The sequence below is a fragment of the Molothrus ater genome, chromosome 16 (genome assembly GCF_012460135.2).
Source record: "Molothrus ater isolate BHLD 08-10-18 breed brown headed cowbird chromosome 16, BPBGC_Mater_1.1, whole genome shotgun sequence".
Lineage (NCBI taxonomy): Eukaryota > Metazoa > Chordata > Aves > Passeriformes > Icteridae > Molothrus > Molothrus ater.
In genome coordinates, this window is record NC_050493.2 from 4,961,510 (window position 1) to 4,987,503 (window position 25,994).

Genomic DNA, 25,994 nt, shown 5'->3' on the forward strand with positions numbered 1-25,994 from the left:
ACACTGAGGAATATGATGGACCCAGAGCAGAGCCCAGGAGATGAGCAAGACAATGCAGGGGACAACACTCACAGATCTTAATGGATGAGACAGACCAGGAGAGAGCTCATTAGAAAAGGGCACTGCATGGTGAAGGGAGGACAGGATGTAAGCCGTGTGAAAACTGATAAAAGACAGAAATGGAAATCTTTTTGTCCCAAAGAAAGCAAGGATGGAGTGCATTAATGAGCTCTTTAATGGCAAGGCAAGTAAAGGTGAGCAGCAAATGGCTATTGCCAGACAGCTGAGCTGTGAAAAAACAGATGTTGGTGGGATGTGAGAAGGGATCTAGCTCGTACAGGAACAACAGCACAAGCCTGTGATTAACATTCCCTCTGAATTATTGAAAAGGCACTCACACAAACTTGGAGACTTGGCAGGCTCCTCAGGTTACTCTGCAGGGACAGGGAGGTTGCAGAGGGATGGATACAGCCATGTTCACATCCAATTTGAACCAAAGGAAAGAGCAGCAAAACTAAAGTAAAAACTGACATCCTGCTTGGCTACTCCCCACGTGATGAAATCCACATCCCTGGTACTTCTGTGTCTTCTTATCCCTTGCACAGAAGAAACTGAGTCCGGAAAACTGCCTTCACTCTGGATCAAATGGTTTCCCTCCATTAAGTTCTGGGGAAAAGTGGGAAATGAACAAAACTCTCAAGGCAGTATTTGTATATTCTCTACCACCCTTCTGGTGGTGCTGGTGAGCTGGCTGAGAGGGGTAAAACAGAAGCAGTGACACAGAGGAGATGCAAAAAATTGGAGCCTAAGTAAATTCAGGTGAAGCCAAAGTCGCTGCTCCAAGCCAAGGAGTTGGGTTGGTTTCTCCAGCAGCACTGGCCGTGCCCACCAGCACCTTCACCATCTTCAGTGCCTTGGGCCCTGCTGGCATCGGGGGTTGGAGGTGAAGGAAATGAAATGTGCTATATTCCTCTCTCTGGAGATCAATCTAATCTCAGAACACTTACCCAGAAAAACTGCCCCAGGGCCCATGGTGGAAAGTGAGGAAAATGGGAGAGAGGGGCTGGAGGAGAGGCTGGGGCACCTCTGAAGTCCACACCTGCCTGGCCATGGCAGTGCTGCATTTAAGGTAGGATCAATGCTTTCCCCAAATAAACCCTTCATCCCCTCAAGTCCATCCCCTCCCCTCTCTGCTCTGTCCCCATCCTGTGTCCGTGTGCATTCACGTGCTCACAGCTCCAAGCTTTGGGGGGGTGTCACTGTCCCTGTCCCCACAGGGCCCTGCAGAGGAGAGGGACACGCTGTGCACCCAGGAGGAGCCGAACCCAAGGTGAGCAGGTCCCAAAACGTGCAGCAGGGCTCTGCTGGGTGCTGGTGTTGGTCCTCCCCCTGACGAGCACTCACAGATGCAAATAAATTCTGACTTGGGCTCCCAAATTCCTGCTCTGCTGGCTGTGCTAAAAATATCCCAACGCAGTGTGTGCTGGCTTCAATCACCCCCATCGATCCGCGCTCCTGGCTCCGGTCCAGCCTCTCCACATCCATCCCATCCCATCCTATCCCTCCGCTTCCTCCCCGGGCCTCTCCTCTCCCAAAGCACAAGGCCACCTGCAGCACACTGTCCTCCACCCCTGCTGCCCCCCTCTCCTGCCAGGGAGCTGATTTATTGCTGCACAGCTCGGCTGCAGCAGCGCCTGCCCGGGCTGGGTGCAGCTCCCGACCCTGCAGAGCCACCGGGAGGAGTTTGGGGCTCTCGGTTCACCAGGACCCAGCCCTGACTGAGGGAAGGACTGACCTCAGAAATGGGCAGAGGGGACTTGGCTGAGCTTGCTGGGAGTGAGGGACATGCAGGAGCTGGCTGGGCTCTGCTCTGCCTCTGGCTGTGCAGCGGCCCTGGGCATCACCCAGGTGTGCATGCATGGGCAGATCCATAAGCATCAGTGGGGCTGGGAGAGGGACGGCTCCCTGGCAGCCCCAGGAAGCACTGCAGGTCACTGCAGGCCTCATTTGAGCAGAGCCAATGAAGTCTGGCTGTTGTCTGGTCAGGGTGGTGCATGGAGCACCTTCCCTTCTTTGGGCCCCTTTGCACAGACCCCTCCCATGGGATCTGCACCTGGTTTCATGGCAAACTCAGCTGAAGCCATCAGGAGGCTCAAATACTGGGCAGGGAGGGGAGGGGGCAGTTCACACCTCCAACACCCACCAGCTCTGGAGGCAGCCCCCAGCTCCCCTCGCAAGTGCTTTGCTGTCCTGCTGCTCCCTGCTCTGTCTGTGAACCTGCCCCTTCCCACAGGCCATGCTTTGGAACAGATGGACACACCCCATGTGCACACCAGGGCTGGCAGGTGCCCTCAGGAATCCTGGCCTTAAATAGTGCATGTCTGTATAATGGGATGTTTCTCTCCTGATTTACAGGTTTTTAAATAATATCCAGGCTCTAGATGCCACACAGGCTTTGTACCACATGGCAGGTGCTTTTCTGACTCTGGGCCATGGTGAGGGCTGAGCCATGGGTAATGTGGGCTTGGATTTACCCTCCAGCCAGAGGCTGTCCTTGCTGGGGTGCTGGGCAGGGATCAGAGGAAGGATTTTTAGTGCTGCCTTGGTTTTGCCCTTGAAGGCAGATTGTTGAGACAACAGCAGTTCTGTGGGCACAGAAAGGGCATCAGGAGAATGCATTTCCACGTGGCCCCAGGGCTATGGCTGTACTGCAGGGAACTGTGATTTTTGTTCCCCTAGGTTCCCCTTGGTTCCCCTCCTCTTCACTGCAACATGCCTTTCCTGTACCCTCTCCTTTCAGCTTGGTGGGGAGCCCTCTTCCTTTGGATGAGTTTGGGGCAGCAGGAGCAGCCTGGCTGCACAAGGTATCAGCTCTCTTTGCAGAAGCAGCTTGAGAGCTTTGGTGGTTGAACAGGAGACAAAACAAAGAACAAAAACAGCCAGCAGGTCACAGGTGATGAAACCCCTGCTCTGTCCCCAGAGGGGTCTGTAAAGCAGCTGCCTTGGAGGGATGGAAGCTGCTGTGGACAGAGCTCTCCAGCCCCTGTGCAGAGCCAGCCCTGGGGCTCATCCATGGGGTGGTGGCCCTGGGGACAGTGGAACCTCTTCCCTTTTCTTGTCTGGCTTTTTTCAGAGCTCATTTTATGGCATCTCCTGCCAAGGGATGTGAAGCGTGGCTGCCAGGGCTGCACCTTGCTTTGGAGGGAGGGCAAGGTGCTGGAAGGTGCTCAGCAGCTCAGGAGCCATCTGAGACCTGTGGTGAGGCCCCACCAGCAATGGGGTACTGGGTGATGCCTTAGAGATGCCTTGGAGGTAGAAGGGCCTGGAGTTTTTCTAATTCTCCTTTTTTCCAGTTGCAGACCGTTTGCATGTGGGAAGTGTTTAATTTAGAAAGGCCAGCACTGCTGTATCACATTCCTGTCGGTCTCTGTTGGTTTATCACCAGTGAAATCCTGGTGTGAAAACAGAATCAGGCTTTGATTTCATCTGGCCCTGCTGTTTTACACCACTAACAGCTTTGCATTTCGATAGCAGCTTTTATTCTAGGAGCTAAATGGGCTTCACAGACAGCCAATTAATTAATTGAGCCTCCCCAGCCAGCCTGTGCCCTCAATGCCACAAGGAAGCATTTCCAGAGGAGGAAACAGAGGCAGAGAAGCAAAATTATTGGCCCCAGCTAAAGAGCTGAGCTGGCTGCTGCCTCCACAGTGATGCCTCACCCTGCACTGGCTGGGCCATTGCTCCCAGTCCCGTGGAGATGGTCCTGGACCCTTTTCCAGACTGGTGTGGGAATGGTCTCAATGCAGAGATCAGCTGAGGGGGTTCTTTGGGTGTCTGTCAGTGACTGTCAGCACTGGAGCATCTGAGCCCAAATGAACTCAGGAGCTGCCATCACCTTGGACCACCCCAGCCTCTTGATAAGGAATCCTGTGAGACCATGAAACAGTGTTAGGAGGCCTCACCACTGTTTCCATCATCCATCCTTGCTGAACAACTCTTATTTCTCCTGGTTGGGACCTTGAGCAACATGACTCAGTGGGTGGCATCCCCACCCATGGCTGGGGAGCAGGAACTAAATGATGATGACTTTTTATTTTATAATCCTAGATGACTTTTAAGGTTCCTATCAACCCAAAACATTCTGCGGTCCTGTGAGGAGGCGCTCAGGCTTTGCAAGGAAAGGCTGTTCCAGCTGAAAGGTTTGCTTTGGTCCAGGTGCTGGAGCTGAGATCTGGGCAGGGATCTGCCATGAGGCACTCAACAAGAGAGGGGTGAGCCCCAACTCCCCCTCGGGGTCCTGTTCACTGCCTGGTGAGCAGGACACAGCCCTGGGAAGCTCCGTGCTGTGGGCAGGAGCTGGAGGAAGAGTGAATGCATTCCTGGAGAAATTACCTGCCTTTTATTATGAAATCCTGCTAATGGTTTGTTGTCTACACAAATAACCACGGGGAATGAACTCGTGCACTTCCCAGCCTGCTCTGTGTCTTCCTGGCTCAGCTCCTTTCTGAACAAACATAACCTTTTGCAAGAATACCTGTCAAAATCACTCTGAAATATTGAAATAACAGGATGGGATATGGTTTGCTCCTGGGCCCTAGTGCTCATCCATCAGGACTTAGGATGTCCATCCAAAGCGACTTGTGAGCAGGATGCAAGGGAAAAAACTCCGGCAAGCAGCAGGGCCTCAGAGGGCTGCATCTGGGGAGCTTAGCACCTCACCTCACTGTGCTGGCTCCCTGGGCTCCCACACAACCCACCTGGGAGCAGGGCAGCTCTCTGACCCTCACTTTTTGCACTTTTTGTTGGTCATGGGTGGGTGTGACTCAGCTGGCGCTGATCAGGACAAAGTTGTGTCCTTTGGCCTGGAAGTGCCTTCATGGTCTCAACACCTCCCCTCTCACCTCATGTGCGTATTTTAGATGTGGGTCAAAAAGCTGTGGAGTCTTGGAACAGTGTTGGGCAGCAATGGTTGAGGGGCACGTGGCTGCTTGGCTGGACCCATGGACACAGAGCCATCCCCTTCCCCTCCAGTCTCAGAGTGCCAGGGGCTGGTCAGGGGCTCCCCAGGGTGTCTCAGTATGGGGCAGGCTGTAAATGCTGAGTGTTTTAACCTCAAAAACAAAATCACCCCTCCCTTCTCTCCTTCTCCGCAGAGCAGCAAGAGGCTTTGTGCTCTAACCCATCACTGGCTCCCCATCCTGAAAGTGGGGGGATAATCCACCCTTCAGAGGCCAGTCCCAAGGGCCACCACTGCCCAGACACATCTGTTTAGGGGCAGAGACCAATAACTTCTGATTTGCAGGAGAAACCCCACTGCATGGTGGCACCTGCTCAGCCAAGAGCCCTTCACTTCTCATCCCCTTCCCAGTTCCTCCCACCTGGAATAAGGTGAGGGATTCTATTTTCCTGGGTGTGAGCCTTTTTTCTTCAATGCACTTGGAAGTGATGAGCACTTGGACACAGAAAATTGGTGGAAGAAATCAAAACAAAACACTTAGAAATCCAAACACTCCCCCCTCCAAAAGATATCCCATCAACCAACCAACCAACAAAAAAGTCCTTCAAATAAAACTCCATCTCTTTCTCTAAAATCCATGATTAAAACCTGGTACAAACAGGTGAATATAGATATATATATATATATTTTTTTTTTTTTAGTAGATGTAGTATTGTTTTTTTCTCCTCTCTCTCTCTCATTATACAGCAAACATTGCAAATATAGAAATTTTCTCTGTACAATTAACGACTTCGGTTTACAATGCAATGTGTGGTAAAACCTCTTAGTGAGTGAAAATGTGAACGGGCCTTCAACCGGGTAAAAGTCTAAACTGGAAGACTCCGTTTGCAAAAACAGCCCAAAAGATGGAGCTCCTTCTGGTCTCTTTTTGGTTTTTGTTGCTGTTTTTGTCGCTGTTGATTTTGGAAGGGAAGGAAGGAAGAACACAAACTGTTCACAAAGAATCCACAAAATCACGGAATAGGGACTCATGCAATGCAATATTGGAAAACGCCAGACCTCAGCTCTCTGCCCGCTCTTTCATTTTCATTTTATATTCAATTTTTTCTTTTTTCATATATTTTTTTAAAAAATCAAAATGAAACAAAACTTTTTTTTGTTTTTTTCCCACTCCACAGTTTGTTTGTTTGCAAAGTTTGTGTTCAAATTTGGTGCATGTCTCACCAACGTGAGGACATTTTAATATCTCACTGAATATATTATATAGAATATTTATAGATTTTTTCATTATTTGTTCTCTCTTTTAATTTTTTTTATCGACTCTTTTTTTTTTTTTTAATTTTTATTTTGTTTCAAAGACAGTCTGAATAAAAATAGCTGCTGCGGATTTCTTTTGGTCCAGTTAGTGTGTTAAGTCACGAGTTGTGTGAGGACTCAGGACTTTTGCTGGGCAGAGACGCCCTTCCAGTAGTCTAAGATGTCGTGGAGATCCTCGTCTTTGGCAAACTGGACCTTTTTGCGTAGGGCGTGGCCGGCTGCCATGTACTCCTCCTCGTCTTTGTGCCGCTTGCGGTTGAGTTTGAAGCGCTCCCAGATGCTGTGCGAGGGTTTGCAGGTGTACTCTGGGCTGGAGGTGTAGCTCAGGTTGTGATACTGAGGCGAGAGCTGGGAGTAGGCCAGGTCTCTGGGGCGAGGGCGGGTCAGAGGCTCCAGGATGGAGGGCTTGCGCCCGCCCATGCTGTCGTGCTGCTCCCCCGGGTGCGAGCTGGGGTACGAGTGCCGGTGCTCGCTGTACTGGCGGATCTTCTCCGCCTCTGCCCGCAGGATGGCCGCGGCCGGCGTCACAGTGAGGATGGTGTCGGTGGTGGGGGAAGTCTTCTCGATGTATTTGGCTTCGGATTTGTGGCCCGATCCCTCGGAGCGGTAGGACCTGGGGCTCCGTATGGAGCCACTGGAAGAGGTGCTGGAGCGTTTGGGGGCCGCCTCCATGCTGTGGTGTCGCTGGAGAGGGTGGTTGTAGCTTTCCTTGTAGACGGGGGAAAGGAATCCGTGCTTGCTGGGGATCTGCTCTGACAAGAGCACCAGCTGAGGCTCCACCGTGGAGACCGCCCCCGACTTCACCCCTTGGAAGGAGGTGGACTCGGATTTCAAGGCATCGATGCAGTTGTTGATGATCTGGTTCACCTTGTCCACCTCCTTGGCAATGGTGGAGATCTCAGCCACAGAGCCCTGGGTGTCTGGCGGCAGGGACAGCTCACAGTCTCTCCTCTCAGGCTGCTCACCTGTCCTCACCTCCATGTAGTTGCCCTTGGTGGCCTTGGGGGTCTCGCTGCTCTCAATCAGCTTGTACTGCTCAACCTCGCCAGCAGAAGGCAGGTAGGGGATGCGGGTCACTGTCTCCCCACCCAGTATCTGTCCCTGGGACAGCTGGGTGATGCTGGTGGTCTCCATTTCTGGCCCATACTTCAGCTCGATGATGGTCTTCTTCATGCTGCCGGCAGCCTTTTTGTGCTTCTCCTCCTGCTGGCGCCTCTTCCGGAGGCAGTAATACACCACACCCAGGACAATCACCATGCCAAAGAGACAGCCCAGGATTGTCATGATGTAATGGGTGGCAGTGGAAGGGGTGGGCACCGGCTCCTTGCGGTTGGGTCTGGTGGGGGTGATGGTGACGCAGGTGTGGTTGTACTTGGAGTACTGGTGAACAGAGACTACACAGTAGGTGTAATCTCTTTGTGCTACTAGGTTGCTCACGGTGATGTTCTCCTCCTTCTTCCTGAGCTTGGTGATCATGGAGGAGAAGCCGTTTTCAAACTGGGAGAGGATGTACATCTTGCTGAAGGGGTAGGGGATCTGCACGGTGAGGACGGCCGAGTTGTGGTTGAGGTGCTTCACCTGGATGTTGGGGCGCACCTCGGTCTCACCGATGGGCGTGAACAGGGAGAACTGCGGCGTCGTGCCGTCGCCGGAGGAGCACTCCTCCTCGGAGCAGGGGCTTTCGGAGGGCACCGTGGTCACCTGGTACCTGGGGGGGATAAAACGAGGGATCACAGTGTAGGAGCCACCAGTGCAAAGGGAAGAGAGCATGCTCAGAGCATTGCGGTAGCCAGTCCGGCCTTGGCCTAACAAGTAGTAGCCCATGTAGTCGGGCGGGGAGTCGCACTGCATCCGGTCGTAGGTGCGTGTCATGTTGGTGAAAGCCTCCAGCCATTGCAGGAAGCCCAGCAGCTCGCAGGAGCAGTAGAAGGGGTTACTGTAGAGTTCACAGACAGAGAGCTTGTTTAGGCCCCGAAAAGTGTTGCTGTCCAGTCTCTGGATCCTGTTCATGGACAGGTCAATGTTCACTATGTTGGGGCACTCCCAGAAGGCATTGGGGGTGACGGTCTCGATGAGGTTGGCCTGGAGATAGAGGTACTCCAGCTTCCCCAGGCCCCGGAGGATGCCCTCGGTGAGGTTCCTCAGTCGGTTGTAACCCAGCTGCAGCACCTGGAGGTTGAACTGTCCTGAAAAGGCACCGTCCTCGATGTAGGAGATCTCGTTCTTCGTCAGGTTGAGGTATGTCAGGTTGCCGAAGCGGCTGAGCGAGGCGTACTGCACGCTCTTGATCTTGTTGTCGTTCAGCCGCAAGTCCACGATGGTGCTGTTGATCTGCTGGGGGATGGACTCGTAGGGGGGCTGGTTTTGGCTGCAGATGGCCAACCAGACGAAGCCCTTGTCCCCCTCGATGAGCCAGCAGTCTGCCCGCACCCCGCCGGCGTGCAGGAGGGACACGGCCGCCACGCACATGCAGAGGGCTGACGTCGCGGCCCACCGGCGACCTGCCATCTGGAAGGGCAGCACGGAGAAGGGCTCCTGGTCTGCTGGAAGCGGGGAACAGGACAGGGGCTGGGAAGGTGTGGGCTAGTGCTCCTTGGGCAGCTTTGCTTGCCTCTCCCTTCTCCTCATGGCTCAGAGACGGGAGGGAAGCGTCCGTGGAGGAAGCAAACCTCGGTGCCCGCGGTACTCGGCAGCCAGCAGCCAGGGGCTGCTACCAAGGCCTTGGTGGCTGAGGCTGGTCCCACATCACCAAGCCTCTGGCATCTCGAGGAGGGACTCATGAAGTTAAGCGCCTGTGCAGAGGAGTTGTTCAGGCTTAGAGACAAGCCTTCCTCTCGTTTTTTATAGTACTTCTCCTCGTTTTCTTTTTGCTGCACATCGTGGCGCTGGTCCCCATCTCCCTGTGCCTCTGTGTGTCTGGCTGTCCCCGCTGGGTCCCCCAGCTCACCTGCTCAAAACAAAACACAAGCACAAATTAAGCACAAAGGAAAGACAGTCAGCAGTCAGAGGTGTTGGAGATCCATCCAACTCCCCTCTTAGTTAGGCACTCGCCTTCTCATTCTGGCAACCACCTTTCGAGGAGCCTTTGGTTTATTTGGCTGCCACCAGCACTGTTTGGCAGCACAAGGAGAGGTGGTCACTGACCATTGAGGGTACCCTCTGAGCCCTTGTCCAGCATCACTTTTTTGGCAATTGAGAGACCAACACACATCCAGCGCACCGTTTGTCTGACCTATTTAGGTGTCTACCTGAGGAGGAGAGGAGTGATGCCCCAGAAGTGTCTGTTCCTCTCTGCTGAGAGCAGATGAAGTCTAGACAACTGGCTCTGATGTAGATTGGATGCTGCAGAGTTTTGCTAAGGGGAATCCTGACTGTCTCATGTGCTGGTGTGTGCAGCAGCAGTGCCCACACAAGGGGTGCTGGTCGGGGACACTGTGTCTCTCTGCCTGCACTGCCATGTGGCATCTGGGATACAGCCCAGCATCAAATGTTTGTCCTGTTCCTGGGAACCTTTGCAAAACCCACTGGTGTGATTGTGAACCACCCAGTGCCCTTGTCCCTGTTGCTGGGGGCTTGCTGCCTTTCTCCAAGGCTTTCCCTCCCAGGTGAAATGATGCAGAGGTGTGGAAAACCAGCAAATATTCAGTGCCATGACAAGAGCATTTGCAGAGGATGGGACAAGATCTTGCCTCCCCAGCCAGAAACAGCTGTTTGAAGACCAGGAAAAGTCTTCAGTAGGCCCAAACCTGGGGGACTTCCAGCAGCCTCACTCCCCACAGAGAAACTCATTTCTGGCTCACATTTTCCATTTTTTTCCCTTAAATTTTTGACTAAGCATAAATTTCCATGGACAGCTCTTACTTCTTTTTCTGATTTCTTAGGGAAACAGGAAGGCAAAAGTGGACAGGTGAGTGGGAAATGCATGAGCACCAGCATCTCCTGGGTCATTCTTTTCCACAAGATATTGAAAACATGATCTGTGGATATCTCCACTGCCAAATGGAACTCTAGGCAGTGAGATGTTGTAGCAGAGATGGAGTTGCCCAGAAATGGAGAGAAATCATCATGGCCTATCTAGAAAAATCCTTCTCTGAACTTTTTTGGGAACAGGAACCCTGTTTGTCTCTCTTGTCCAAGGGCAGACTGTAGAAGCCAGGGAAGGCACCACCAGCACTCCTTGGAAATATGGCTGGTAAGAACTGCAGGTTTCTTGGGAAGTTGTGAAGGAGATAGGGCCACATCTTACATCTAAATTTTCTTTCATTAAATCTGAAAAATAGTATAAACCCAAAATCAGTTTTCCAGACCATTTTACGGTGCCCATGCTGGACTGTTCTTGGGGCTACACACATGAAAATTGTGTAGGGCTGATTGTTTAGAGGCAGATGTATACTCTGACCCTTGTCCCAAAGAAACCAGGTTCTTTTCCAGCACAATACCAGCAGGAAAGGAGAGCATATTTCACTGCAGAGACCCCTGTCCACCATTCAGTTTATACCTTAGTAAACAGGCCAGTAATAATGAGCAGTAAAACAGTTTATTTGGTTGGATTGTGACCAGTGAGTCTGTTCCCTGGTGACAATTGTGTTTCCATTACATGAATGACAAGATCTTCTCTCACATCCACTCTCTGCTTTGAGACTTTCCAGCCACCTTTTCCTCCGTGTGCTCTCACTGCCCTGAGATGCTCTGGCAATACCTGCAAGTCCATTTTAACACAGCTGAGTCCTCAGAGCCAGCAAGGAAGGGAAGTGGGACTGTGCTCTCTGGCAGATTGCAGGTGAGTGCCCCCCCTTGCCACCCCCACAGAGACACAGGCTGCAGTGCCAGACTGAAACAAGTCTGCTGCTGCATCCCTCTGGTGTTAGACAACTCAATTAACCTCTCTGCACTCCAGCCTCCTCTCTAGTACTGTGAGATAATGATAGCACTTCATGGGGTGGGGGGAGACTGAAGCAAAGTGCCCTGAGCTCCTCCTGTTGGGGTGCAAATCCCAGCACACCCACTGTGTTGCAGGTGGAGACTTTCTCTCTAGGTGTGCCAGCTCTCCTCTGCCACAGAGAGCAGCCTCGTGTCCAGCTCCCCCTGCATCCTGTGGGGATCTGCATTGTTCCTAAGGGTGTGGGATGAGGGTATTCCTGGCCTGCAGAGCCATAAGCAATGGCTTATATTGTCCCTTTGGGGTGGCACTTCCCTGTTCCAGCATCTCCCTGTTCTCCTCCAAGGACTTGTGGATTCCTGCAGGCAGGGGAAGCCCGGCCAAACCCAGCACAGGCAGCAGGAAGGGATGAACATGGCATATTCTCTTCAGCAAATATTTATTCTGTCCCCTCTATCTCCCATTTTGACCCAACCACTCTGTCTGGGCAAACCTGCGTTTGGGAAGGCTCTGCAGAGCCAAACCAGCCTTTTCCTCACACAGGAAATTTGTGCAGTGGGACCATTCATGAGCAAGGAGCAGAGACAGACTCCCCACAGATCTTGCCAGGCTCATCCCCCATAACCTTCCCCAAGAGCACCCTTGTGCTTCCCTCATCTAATTGGAGGTGTTGGGGATGAAGAAGAGTAGCAGTAAATGACTCAAACACGTTCAGTAAGTCTCCCACTGTATGTTTTCTCTTATTTCCCATACATTGCCTATCAGCCAGGTCCTTCCCAACAACAGAAAGGAGAAATGGCATTTTATCAGCAGCCTGAGTTTAATTTCAGCTCATTAAAGCAAGCAATTTGCTGGTTTATTTGCTTTACAAAGTGTGAATAAAATGACAGTATTAAGGAGATGTGAGAGAGGAAAGAGGGGCTAATCTCCCTTTTTATTAGATTCTCGGGACATGACTGGTGAGTGGAGAAGTGGGTCTTGTTGCTTTGCACAAAAGGCATAATTGTTCATCTTGCTGGCTCCTGAGAGCCTCCATCCCAGCCCGTGGTGGGTGTGGGTGTGTGCCCAAGCACCAGCACCAAGCATCCTGCAAGGATCTAGTGCTTTAACTCTCCTGCCTGCCTGATTCATCTTTGCCCAGTTGTCCTGAGTTTATTCTCCTGGTAACACAATTGCACACCACTTTTTCCAGTCCTCTGAACCCCCACAGAGCTGAGAAAACCTGGGAATAAACCAGCAAAACTCTCTCATCAAAAGCAACCGGGAAAGTGGCACTTTGTGGGTTTCTTTTGCTGCTGGAGAATGAAGCAAAAGGTGGGAATGAAGAGAGTGTGGAATAACAATAGAAATGTTTTGGAATGATGGGTTTGATCTCAGTCAGAACACCTTGGAGAGTGTGGCACCATGGTGACAATGACAACAGGCCATATCCATGACAAGGCCATGGTAGCCACCCAGGAAATTCCTGCACAGTTCCCTGGGCCCTGAAGACTCTGCTGCAATTCCCTTTCCTTCCTCTCTCAGGAGGCAGAGTGGTTTGACCAACTGAGATGATGCTGGGTTTTTGTGGCCAACAGAGGCCAGCAAAGGGGCAGTGACCACTCCCTCACTCCTTGCTCCCCCTGCACATTGCCTCTGACATCCAGTATCTCTGTTGGGGCCCAGATCCATGCTTGTCCCTGCTAATCCTCAGCCCTGGCTGTGATATGCTCCCCTCCTACCCATCTCTGCTTCTCCAGCCCTGGTCCCTGTCAGCAACCCAGCAGCAAAGAGGGATGGCTGGAATTTTGAGGCTGCAGCCTGTCCTGATGAGCAGCAGCATCCTTATCCTGGCTGAAAACCCACAGCAAGGGAGGTGGAAAGAAAAGGGAAAAGCTGGAGCTTCAAAAACCAGTGCAAGCTGAATGGGAAGTTTTTGCTTCCATTTCCCAACAAATGGCATCTTGGAAAATTAAACCAGAACAGCAGCTGCAAGGAAGCAAACAAAGCAGCTGTGGGGGCTGGGAAGAGAGCTGGCACTCAGTTCCTAATTTTGTTATTCTACTGAATGAGTTATTTCAAACCGTGGATTACATTTACTGAGGGAACACAAGATTACGCATGCGTGTGTGTGTGTGTGTACACACAGCAGTGCTCCTCTCCTTGGCATTTCTGCATCTCCACAACTTCCTTTTCCCTAGCTGCTCCATCTCCAGCCTCTCTTAGATCCCCTTTCACAGCTACTTGGGCTGTTTTATCAAAAAATTATCCCCACTACAAAGAGAGCCAGAGGAAAATGGGAGTGCTACATTAGAAACATGAGTGCTTGGTCACTCAAAAAGAAGGGGAGGGAAAATTTGGCTAACAGAAACCAGATTTTGAAGTGAACCTTGGTTCTTCATTACGTGTAAGATAATCTGGAGAGCTCCAAGATGGCAGATGAAACCTTTAATAGTGATGAAATCACCTGTAAATAGCTAATGTCCATCCTGTATATGGCAGGTGGGGAAAGGAGGCTTCCAGGCAGATTTTCCCTCATTCATACTCCTGGTCTTTGCTCCATGACTCCTGCTGGGTGATGTTGGTCAGAATCAAAACCTCCCTGGATCACAAAAATGCTCAGGCCTGTAGAATTCAAGTTCATTTTATATCCAGACATCCTGGTCCCTTCACTGACAGGGCTTAGGCAGCATTTTGTGCTTCCCAACCTTATTCCCAAATGCCTCACAGTGTCAGATAATAGAGTTCTCCAGTCAATTCTACTCTCTCTCCTGCTATTATTTATTATTTAAGAAAAACAGGCAAGGGAGAAGAGATATATTTTCCACCGAGGTTTGAGGAGAGATTAAGAAGGAATGAAGCAGAGAGGTGAAGGGGAGGCTGAGAGAGAGAGGTGCCCAGCATTGCATCCAGGATAGCTTTTACTGGGACTCTGGGAGGCCACAGAATGTATGACAAGTATCCAGGTGGGAGGGATGGCAAAGAGATAACTTTTCTGGGAGACACTGGGAGAAAAAAGAGAAATGACATGCTTGGTCTCTATACAGGGACATTAGCATTATCAGTATGTCAACACTCTGTATGGTGTTGGGGCCAACCTCTCCTTGGCTTATTCCTATTTTAACCTTGATTGGAAAATTTATGATCTTTAGTGGAAGCTGATATTCAATCCCATTTAGTTTAGCAGTAAACTTTGTGTCTGAGGGGAGCTCTAGTTCAAATCCACTGTGCCTCCCTCCCAAAGCCAGGATGAGGCCAGAGCTGCAGCCTGGCAATGGCCAGAACAAACCTTCTTTGCACAAACATTTTTAAGAACCCTTTTTTCTATGGCAAGATAAATTCTGGTTTAAAATGACAACATTTTCAAGACAAACTGTAGGGATTTCAGAAAATAAGACTATTCTGCTGTTACTCAGCTGCAGTCTGAAATCATTTACATCCATCTCATGCTGCTTGGTTTCCAGGGTCTGTTGAGATGACAACCCTATCTCATGCTGCTGTAGGCTGCTGAGCAGAAGCCTCTGCTGAGTTTAAGTAAATGCATAAATGATCTTCTTGGTGAACAACCTCTTAAGCCCAGCTGGGCTACCTGTGCATTAAACCAGCCTTCCAAAACATCAGCACGAGCTGCCCTGGAACATCAGCTCCAGCCCCTGACAGAGCAGCTGAGCCCTCAAGGAGCTGAGAAATGTGATGAGAGAGACAGAGTTAGGGGAAGGTGAAGAGGAAAAACATTTTAGGGAATGTAGAGAAGTAAGAGCTCTGATCAGGCACCACTCTAGCAATAAGAAAGATGTGTTTCCATGGGAGAAAGCCTCTCTAGTACTTTCTTGATGGGATTTTTCCTTAGAAATAATCAGTCTGAATCACAGCTTCATTATGGGATGGTTATGCTGATGGCAGGCTGGGGAAAAGCAGAGGTCTGGTGTGGAAGCAAGAGTCCCCTTTTCCCCTGTAAACAGTGCTGAAGATCAAAGGATGTTTTTCCAGCACCATGCCATGGAGGGAGCCAGCCCCATGCTGGGAAGTGGAGCTGCTGGTTTTCCTCAGCAGAGACAATCTGAGCTGAGCCTTGTCTCCCCTGCATGGTCATCCTCACTCAGATCTTTGCTGCTGTTTGGAAAAGGGCTTTACTGCCTTCATTCATTAATTTATTTTTGCAGGAAGCCTGCATAACCCTTTGCCTCTCAGATGGGAAAACCCACTTTTACACAGGGGAAAATCCGGTGATGGATCTGTGAAATGGTGAGTTGCTAGAAATTATTTTTAGAGGTGCAAATGTCTTTTTCATTCTGGTATTTTTATGGTTATATTTGTAGAACACTTCCCCCTCTGTCCTGCCCTTCCCCTGTGAAGGGGACTCTGTGCAACATCACAGTTTCTAGGCAGGCTGTAATGCTGAGTGCTGAGAGATGGACAAGAAAACACACAGCTCATGAAGGACTTCATGATCTGTGATGTCTGGGTAGGCAGAACAGAATTCACCCTTCCATCAGCACGTGTCCTGCACACAGGAATTGTTATGTCTGTTCTGTAAGCAAACACCTCTGCTAACCGCTCACTGACTCGCTCACCTTGGAAGCTGGTCCTGCTTTTCTGGTTGGAGACTTTCAGATGTCTCTTCCAATCCAGGTTATCATTGTGATTTCAATGTTCCTCTGGAGCTGAGAAGCCCAGCTTGAGGCTGGACCCTCTGGCTATCCACTTTCTGAAGGGGGTTTCTGCCCAGATTTTGCTATATCTGGCAAGCCCCAGTGCCCTACAAGCCTAATTTTAGCTCAGTGCTGCAGGCTGGCTTCTTGTCATGGGCCAGGAGAAGGTTAATGATCATCTGGGCAGCCCTCCAAAACCAATCTAATGTTTATTCAGGATAACAGCATTGCAGAGGAAACCAAGCATGACCACCTTGCACGCAGAGCTTCCCCATCACAGCCCTGCTCCTGCAGGTGGCTCTGCTGGAGCAGCTCACCTGTGTCCCCTCTGGGAGGAGACCCTTCCCTAGGTCAGCTCAGGTCCTCCTCAACATTTCCAACCCTGCCCTCCTAACCCAAACAGATGCTGTGTTTCTACAGAAATACAGTTTACCAGGCTGTGGGTCTGATGTTTCAGCAGTGGAAATATGCACTCACCTTTTTATTTTTTATTTTTTTAAATAGGACACTCCTCATGGGTCAGACAGCCAGGCTACGAAAAAATAGCCACTTATTTGGATATCTTGGAGGTGGGCCAGTGGTCCCAGCCTGGTGGTGGGATGTTGTGGCCTGGATAGAAGTGAGAGGATGAGGGGCTGGTGCAGATTAGCACATGAGGAGGCACAGGGATGTCAGACAGCAGGGACTGCACCTTCTGGCAGAGGGCAGAGTCCACAAGATGGCTGTGTGCATTCATCCACCTCAGCTGCTCTTTAATGGCTTAATTTCAGCCATGAATTACAGCCATTTCTTCCACCAGCAGAGCCCCTGCAGTTATTCCATCGTGCCTTTGACACAACGTGAAAGGATGTGCAACAGGTCCATCCCAAGAATACCCTGCACCTGCAGGGAGGTGAGGACACTGATTTCTTGGGGCTCTCCTTGGGCCCCTCAGGGCCCCATGAAAGGACTGGGTATAAGCTGGAAGCCTGAAGGCCTGAGATGTGCTGTGCTAAGGGAAATATTCTATTCAGCAATAAGTACTCACAGACATACATAGCCCAGGAGAAATCTTGATGCTTCCCTTGGGGTGCAGGAAAACTTGTACAGATAGAAAAAAGAGTTTTCTGAGGCAGCCCTGAGATGCTGGTACTGGCTTCACCACTAACAGTCCCAAAATAGCTGGTTCAGGCGTGCTGGGAGGCACTGTGAGAACATCTATTTAGCAGTGTCCCTGGAGAACACTGGGAATGTGCCTCCTGCTACCTGAGATGGTCAGGGAGAGGGCTGGACAGCCAGATGGCCACATGTGTTTGGAGCTGATACTAATGTCTCATTTGATTATGTTTACAGCATGATTAAAAGGCTCCTAGACTCCTGAGCAGGTTTCTTTATTATGCTAAATCTAAACAGAACACAGATACCCCACAGTGGGCTTGGCTGGTTAAACATGGTGCCAGGCAGTGTGTTTCTCTCAGGAGAAACCTGATTTCCCACTGGAGCATGCCCATGCACTGGTGGGAACAAGCAAAACCCATCTCTGCCCACAGAGGACACTCAGCTACAGGCATGAGGGACCACTGGGTTTCCTTTTTCCAGCATGCCTAAAGCTCAACCAAACAGCCTTCTACCTAAAAGTGTGTGGCCAGATGCAGAGAAGCTTGTAAAAAGTGGGTTGTGCACATGCTAGACTACAAAATAAACTGGTTTTTATCTGGGCACGCGCCAAACTGATGGTGGGAAAGCAGCAGTAGGAGCTGCTGTGTGTTAGCACACAAAGCCCTTGCTCTGCATCCTGGCTGCCCCTCAGCCAGGTCTGTGGCCACTCTCTGAGCCTCTGTGTTTCCCTGCTTGTCCAGAAGATATGGAGAGTGGAAAGAAACTTTGGAGTCCAAGAGAACAGAAGCAGGGAGCTGTGCCAGAGTTTGGATTGCCTGTCCTTTCCCCAAACATTTCCTGTGGAGGTTACCCAAGCTGAAAAAGCAAGTGAACCCAAAACACCTACCCTCTTTGGAGGATTGGAGTTTATTGTTAATAATCTACTGCTAAAGGGTAACATCTGTTTTGGACAAACTGTAATGAGATTTAAACCCCAGGTGGAGGGAGGACTTCACAGTAATAAATGACTTTCTGTATGTCTAAATAGTTTTAATTTTTTTTCTGGCAGAAATAGCTGCTTTTCACCTCAGGCTTCTTTTTGCCAGCTCTTTTTGTTTAATGATTGCTATTAATTTCCAGGGTGGCAGATGGATTCTAGGCTGGTGTAGTCTGAAATGAGGAAAAACAGCCCATGAAGGTGTGAGCTTGCCATGAATGTGTGCACAGGTCACACACGCTGCTGCGATGCCATGTGTGGGAGTTTGCTTCCCAGGGGAACAATTGCTTCTTGCTCTTCCCCACTGGGATGTTTGAGCATCTCTCAGTCATAAAGGAAGGTAAATTAACATTTCTGGTCACTGCTCATAGCTCTGCTTGTTTAGACCTTCATTTAATGAAGCTGCTGATTTCAGCAAGGGTTCGGGAGGGATTCAAACCAGCACCAAGTGCTTGGCTAAATCCAAGTGAAGTGAGCTGGAGAGCAGCACGTGGTCCCCAGAACATGGAAAGGAGCTCCCTGCCCACGGCTGGATGCTGCCAGGTGATGGGGATTCCTCCTTGAGCATGGAATAGACATTTTTCAGTTCTTTTCCTGTGCTATTTGGATTTACTTTTTTTTAATAGTGTGGGATTTCCCAAACAAACAATCATTCTCCACCCTCCAGCTGTGGTAGTAAATATCTGATGCTGAACCCAGCCCACCCTGCCAAGCTCATAGTGCCCAAAGGAGGACTTTCTTTATCCTCTCTGCTACCACCTCCTCCTCAAGGAGCCTACAGAACTCATCCCAATGACTGCCACAGAGTTCTGGGGTGCCCTCCTTTGTCTTCCCCCCCTGTGGAGCATCTCTGCACTTGGCTCAGGGGGCAGGACACAAGGGTGGCCAGGTGAGGAGCTGGATCTAGGAAGCAAGGCTGATGATGGAGCACCACATGGCAGCACCCTGCGGACAGACAGCTGTCCTGAGACCAGAGCCTGGCAGAGGACATGGGAAGGAGGGAGGGATTTATTTGCCTGGGCCTGGGTGAGCTCCTGGGGATGGAGCAAAGGGGGTAGAGATAGAAAGTGCAGCATCTCAGGTGATGCAGATAATCGCCTTTAATCTCCTGCTCAAAATAACCCAAAGTCAAGTAAAGGAGGGATTACAGGGCCTAAGCCACTGTTATTGCTGGGGTGGAGCAGACTTAGGTTGCCTCTGAAGGGCTCCTGAGGAAGAAGAGGAGCTGCAGCAAACACTGCTGGAAATGCCTCCGGGTGAGGGTGACTGGGTGGGCTGGGGACCCTCCTGAGGCAGCCCAAGGGCATTTGGAGCTGCAGGGACAGCAGCTGAGGGCAGACTGAGGAGCCTACACAGGGAGCTGGTCCCAGGGAAAGAGTGTCTCAGATGCCCACTGGTCACCTTGTCATTGCTGATGGGTTTATTCTTAGTGCAGGATCCAAAGTGCTTTATAGCCATTAATTATCCTAATGGGGAAGCAGTGCCCGTGAAACCCATTTCACAGATGGGAAACAGAGCCCAGGAGGAGCTAAATGAGCTACCAGGTACTGGGGCAGGGCAGGAGAGGTGGCCAGGCCCTGCCCCCCCACCTCCCTCCCATTTTAAGGGGCCTTTCCTTGGGTGTGTGCTCCCATCAGCTGTGAGGCTGAAGGCTCTTCCTGCCCTTTGCCAAAAAGCCCCAGCCTGGCTGCTGTGCTGCTGCCAGGGAAAACTGAGCTGCAGAGCCTTATCCATCAGCTCCTGGTGATGCCTCTGAGATAGCAGCAGCACAGGGACTGTGTGAGGCAGGATTGCACTGGGGAGGGAGCAGAGTATGCTCATTTTAATGAGCCTGTCCCTGCCTAAAGGAGAGAGAAAGCGAGAGGCCAACCTGGTTTAATAAACTCTGGCATGCGGATTTAATCAGACAGATCATTGTTCCCCAGCACAGGGATGAATATATTAAAAAAATGATTCAAACTTTTCCCCTTTGTTTTTCATTTGTATTATGTGCTGTGGTGTGATAAAACATCCTGGGGCCAACTTGCAAGGCAATAAAAGAGAGAGTGGAGGAGAGGAAGACATTGATCCATGCGAGCGAGCACAAGCACAGTGGGAAGGAGGCTGCTGGCAGGCAGGGCTGGGAGAGAGGGGCTGCAGCATCCTCAGCCCCCACCAGAGCCCCAGGGAAGATGTGGCTATGGGGGCTGACCTGCTGGCAGCTCCCTTCCAGAGATCTGAGATGACTAAGAGCAGTTTGAGTCCAGTGCTAAAAGCAGCCGCCTTCAAGCATGAGGCTTCCATCTCACCACAAAAAGATCTGAGCACAAGAATATCCCCACAGCCCTGCCCCAGGAGGGAAGGAGGGACAGTCCCCACTTTTCTGCAGGGACTCCAGCACATGGATTGTGCTGGTGGTGTCTTTTGGAGTTAGGTGGCACTGAATGGTGCAACAGCACAAACTTTCCTCTGGACTCTCCCCTTCTCCTTACCAGGAGTTGTTTCATCACTGCCTCCACGTGCCAGGGGATCTGGGTGCTGCTCATTAATTTAGAGAACCAAACAGCTGTGGTTGCAAAGCTGCAAACTGCGCAGCTGGAAGGCAAAGGCTGCTCCCTGTGTGAATGCCACACCCCTGTGCCTCTGACTGCCCCTGGGGACAGCAGGCACTGCTTGGAGCCACAGAAAGGTCCTGATCCAGCCCAGCAAAGGCAAACTGGGTCTGCAGGCAGCCCAGGTGGGATTGTGTCAGTGTGTGCCTCAGCAGCACCTGGCTCTGGCCTTGCAAGGTTCTGGCTACGTGGGTGGGAATAAAGCCAGCTTAGACAAAATAGTCTTTGGTACTAAATCCTGGACAGACCACCTGGAGCTGTGGACAAGGACAGAGCTCAGGGGCCTCAAGATGCCTCCATGGAATTTACCTCCTTTGCCCTGCCCGAGCTCACTGTCCTTGGCTCAGGCTTAAATAACCCCCAGCCCTTGCTCTGCTCACCCTTCTGTGGCCCATCAGGCTGCTTGCCACCCTGAGACACAAAATTGGCTCTCCAAGGGTGGGACAGGGCACTCAGCTGGATTTTTAACCTCTCCCCCTAGTACTAAAGCCAGAGTTGTCTAGCTGCACTAGAGAGCTCCCTGGCAGGTGACAGATGGGCATTTGGCTGAAGGCAGCCCAGAGGTGTTTTCTGGGGGACCACAGGATCCCCTGCCAGAGCAAAGCTGTGCCTGACAGGTTTGACTGGCCCTAGGACAGAGATGGGGTTTGTGGTGAGAGCCCAGGAATTGCTTTTTGCATCCTTCCTTCAGGATGGATGACCACCAGGAGCTGCAGGGCCGTGGTAATGCTTAGAGTAGGGGGAAAGGCATCTCTTCCCTTGGAAAAGATTTCTCTAAACTGTGCCATTGACCCATCTACTGAAGAGTCACTTATGGCCACTTGGTGTTAAGTATCACCAACTTTGGCTTGTAACACACCACTGTGCTGCTGCTTCATTGCTTCATCCATTACTGTCCATAAACACTAATAAATAACCCTATTTTCATTCCCCCCATTGTTTAAGTGGTCATTAATTGTAGTTTATATGCTGTCTTTGTGTATTTGTGTACGATAGCTTCTTCATGATTCCTTGATTAACTGTGATTGATCGTGTATTTTAAAATCAATTAAAAGTTTCAACACTAAAAGGTAGAGTCTTTAGCAGTAATTCTCCAAGACATTGCCATTTATAATGGAGCTATGGTAGTGCTGGGATCCATTAGTGTGGCAGGCTGTGATCTTTATTTTCCACATTTATGCAAACAGGTAAGTGTGAGTGTGCACGTGGCTGTGCCGGGTGTGGGAGTTATAGACAGGAAGAGGGTGTGGGAAAGAATCAGCTTCTCACAGGGTTGCTGCCTTTTGTGGGTGACCAGGAATCACCCACTCCCTTCCTTAAAGCTCTAATGGAAGGGCTGAGCCCCTGGGCCCCATCCTTTCCTTGCACTGTGTATTAATTTTCTAATTGCAAAGAGGTGCTGATACCCTCAGCTGAAGGGGGCACAAAGTGGGCTGGGTGTTCTTTGCAAAGCTGCTTTAGTGAATGCCTCTGTGCCCTGCTGGGGTGCAGGTGAGGGGCATGAGGGAGGATGGGGAGGGCTGGGAAGGTCTGTGTATATATATAGCATCTTTTTAGCATCATATTATATAGCATCATATCATATAAGCACTGTATTACATCAGTGCTTAGCTCCTTGTATTGCTGTTCTGCTGGGAAAATGTGTGTCCAGCACCAGGGCTGGAGGAAGTGGGCTTAACACGATGCTGCCTTGTCCTGTAAACCTGAATCCTGAGTGTTTATGCTGCCTCTGTGCACTCTGTGACTCCAGGGCAGCTCTGCCCAAGCAGTTTCTCATGTCCCATGCAGAGAATTAGGGGTGGGGAAACCACAGAAGAGATTTTGTGCAGGTGCTCTGAGGTGGGGAGCAGATCCCCAAGGCCCAGTGGGAAATCAGGCCCTTGTAATGGATCCCCTCCTTGTCCCCCATCCTCCTGGATGTCTGCCTGCTGCCAGGGGCAGGGCCCTCCCAGCCATCTGCCAGCTCAGGCAGAGGATTCCTGTGCTCTGATCTGCTCTCAGACATTTGTCACCCACCCCTCTCCCAGCTGAATGATGCAAAAAAAGCCTCAGTGCCCCAGTACAGCTGCTGGGAGCACCTGGAGAGGAAATCACCAGTCCTGTTAAATGATGGGGGGACTATTTTGTGCAAGCCCTGGAATGGGATCACCCTGTTGTATTAACTTGCCTGCTTGCATTGATGTTAATGAAATAAAGAAATATAATGGTTCCAGACTTTTAAACTTCTTATAGCTCGATTTGCATAATGGCCACTGCTACTCTGAACAGGAACTGCTCTGTCAAAAAATATTGTTCCAGTCCTCTATCATTCAGCTCAATGGGAGGTGCAGATTGGCCCACAGGAGCTGTTTTTCGCTGATGGAGTGGAGTTTGCCTAGTGCCGACCATAAAAAGCTAATATTAGCACGCAATCCAATATTGTAAAAAAGAAATTGGTTAAAAGTTATAGATCAATAACTGTTAACGTGGCTCTATTTTTCAGACAGATCATGTTTGCTGCTGCCTGCTGATGGGGAGGCAGGCTCCCTCCTGCTGGCTGAAGCAACCCCAGGGTTCCTCCTTGGAGGAGCCTGGAGCTGCCAATTGAGGCTCAGCTGTCCCGGGAGCTTCCTATGCTGCAGTGTTTCTTGTGGAAGTTTGTTCCCCTCTAGCCTGGACTATGAAATGCTGGTCTGGGCTGCACATTAGCCTTGTCTCCACCTTCTTGCACCTCCTCAGATCCCCTCTCCTTGATGCCCCACAGCAACCCCACTGGGTGCCTTAGATTGTCACTCCTTGATTACCTAGACCCCTTCTCCTCCCTGCCCTAGATCACTGCTCCTTGATTATCCACATCTCTGTTCTTTGATGCCCCAGATCTCAGCTCCTTGATTACCTACATCTCTGCTCCTCCATGCCCTAGATCTCTTCTCCTTGATTATCCCAATCTCTGCTCTTTGATGCCCTAGATTTCCTCTCATCAGTGCCCCAGATCTCTGCCTGCTGCCAACATGGTGTCCCTCCCTGCAGATGATTCCTGCAGTGCTTCCAGCTCTTCCAGAGCAACTGGATACTCTCACCCCTGTGGGGAGAAGGGTCTTGGCATGTGTCTGTCCCCTCCCTAAAGTGAGGTGAGCATCCCTCCTCTCACCGTGTGGATTTAAAGTGTGCTGCCCACGTGGCAGGGGCTTCTCTCCACACCAGAGTGTGTTTAGGGAGTGCAGACCCAAATCCTCAGCCACAGTGATGGGGATGGGAGTGTGCAGGAGCAGGGGACCAGCTGAGCACCACCAGCCAGTGTGACAGGGGCCCTTTTGCCCCCACTGACCTTGGGCTTGCCTCTGATAGCTCATTACAGCCTGCCTTTGATCACTTGCCTCTTCCCTGCCCTTTATTGGAGATGCTGGAGAGCTTTCCTGACCAATATCATCAAAAAGGACATTTTTACTTCCAAAATATACAACTTAATTAGAACTGTGAAGGGAGAGAGCAGCCAGTCCATAAAAACACCTACTCTGTGACAATCTGTACTGATTCTGTGGGAACTGGGGACAAGGGACTCCTGGTTTTCAGTGGGAACAGGGTGGTTTCTCAAATGTTACAAATACCACTCAGGTCCTGGACAGAAAGGGGCTCTTCCACTGCAAAGGAAGGGTTTGGTGTGGAAATGCCCTCACCTACAGTCAAACATGCTTTGCTGAATTGGGACCCATTGGAAGCATGGGCTGAATAGCTGCAGACAGAAACAGAGAGACCCTCATCTAAATCATCACCCTCAAACACACCTTCTGGTTGAATGCCTGAATATCCACAGCCTTGCTCACACTCTCACTGAACTGGGACCATTTTAGCTTCCCAGGGCCATCTCCCTGCAGGCAGCAAGGCAGCCCCACCCCATGGCAGGGCAGGAGTGTGTTGCATGCAGCTGCCAGGACCTGTGGGTAGGACCTGTGTGTTTGCATCCAGCTGCCAGCTGTGGGCAGGACCTGCCCAACAAACCAGCTCCAGTCATCCCCATCTCTGCAGCTGCCCCATCAAACAGCCTGACGCCTTAAAAATTGATGGGGTTCATTTCCTGCCTCTGTGCACTTACTTGAAGCACCAGCTCTGCCATTACCAGCAATGTCCACATTAATTACTATCATACCCAAGTACCTTGGCACAGCTCCCCTGCCTGGAACGCCTGTCCCAGCAGTGACCTGCTTTTCCCTCCCCCTGGGACCTTTGGCATGACTGGGATTTCCAGCACTGAGCAAAGCTGATGCTGTGATAGCCCCTGGGGAGGAGGACAGGCAGTCAGGCTCTGGTCCAGGCTCACCTGAGCACGGGGGGCTCCTTCACCCCTTGCCTCCCTGAGCAGCAGCAGCAGTGCTGCCCCATCTCTGGGGCATGGGCTTTTCCACGTGGCATAAACAATTTAAATATTCATTGGGGACTGACTCTGTGGCTGGGTGGTGGAAGCATTTCTCCTGGGATCATCTGGAATCCCTGCACTGAGTCCCTTCAGCTTCCCACTATGGAGTCCTTCTGGACAGAAACCTTCAGTTTCTAAGGAAAAAATTCAAGTCATGGAAAAAGGCTCAACTCACTCTAAAAGCAGCTCCTGAGGGATGGAGACAGGCTTTTCAATGCTCTGTTGGCTGCAGAAAATTGAAAATCTCATCTCTTTTGCATAAAATGCTGATTAACGACTGCTAAACACAAGCACATTTTAGACAGTAAAAGGACATGCACAAAAGAGATAAAACACTAGAAATTATGAGGTAATGGGAGTCAGCAACTGAAAGGATCATCAATAAAGCTCCTTCAGCATGGACAGAGTTACATCTAACCCAGGTACCACACAGCCTAGCCAAAAGTCTGACCAAAAGCGTGCTTTGAATGCATGAGCACACCAAAATCAGGACCTGCAAGAGACTGACAAACACAAGAGAACACAACATTCATTTGAGATGCTTCATTCCTGCCTCTTGCTATTCACCTCAAAACCTCATGGGCAACACCAAGCCCACAAGCAATAGCTCTCCAGAAAAAGGTCTGTGAATTATCATGGGTCACAGGCTGAACATGAAGTATCCGCGTCGCATCAAGAGGCAGACAGAGCCCTGGGATGCACGAGCTGCAGTGCGGCCCAGGAGCCTCACAAAATCATCTCTCTGATCTGTTCAGGCCTCGTGAGGTCTACACTGGAGTGGATTCTGGTATTGGCAGCTCATATCAGAAAGGAGGTGGCGCTGCTGTAGGCAGCACAGAGCTAACAGGATGATCAGAGGTCTATGAGACATGACCTACAAAGAAAGATTGAAAGAACTGGGTTATTTTGCCTAAAAGAGATGATGGAAGAAGAGATGTGATAACAGTTTTCAAGTGCTTAAAAGGCTGCTGCTAAGGGGAAGAGAATAATCTGTTCTTTATGTCCATGGTGGACAGGACAAGAAATAATCAGCTTAAATTACAGCAAGAGAAATCAGGTTAGACTTGGGGACAAAAACAGGCTCCTGGAGCAAGGCAGTGGTTACCTGGGAGGTGGAGGGGCTCTGTCACTACAAACACAAAAAAATGCTGT

The 25,994-nt window shown here is 50.6% G+C and overlaps 1 protein-coding gene across 2 annotated transcripts in view; it reads right to left on the minus strand.

Moving 5' to 3' along the window:
- Positions 1-5,556: 5,556 nt before the first annotated feature.
- Positions 5,557-25,994, minus strand: part of ELFN1 (extracellular leucine rich repeat and fibronectin type III domain containing 1) — a 104,249-nt gene continuing 83,811 nt past the window's right edge. For both annotated transcript variants that reach the window (XM_036392621.2, XM_036392622.2), the window contains exon 4: positions 5,557-9,221. In XM_036392621.2, coding sequence (XP_036248514.1) covers positions 6,392-8,782 — 2,391 coding nt within the window. In that variant the 5' untranslated portion in view covers positions 8,783-9,221 and the 3' untranslated portion in view covers positions 5,557-6,391. The remainder of the gene's footprint in view (positions 9,222-25,994) is intronic.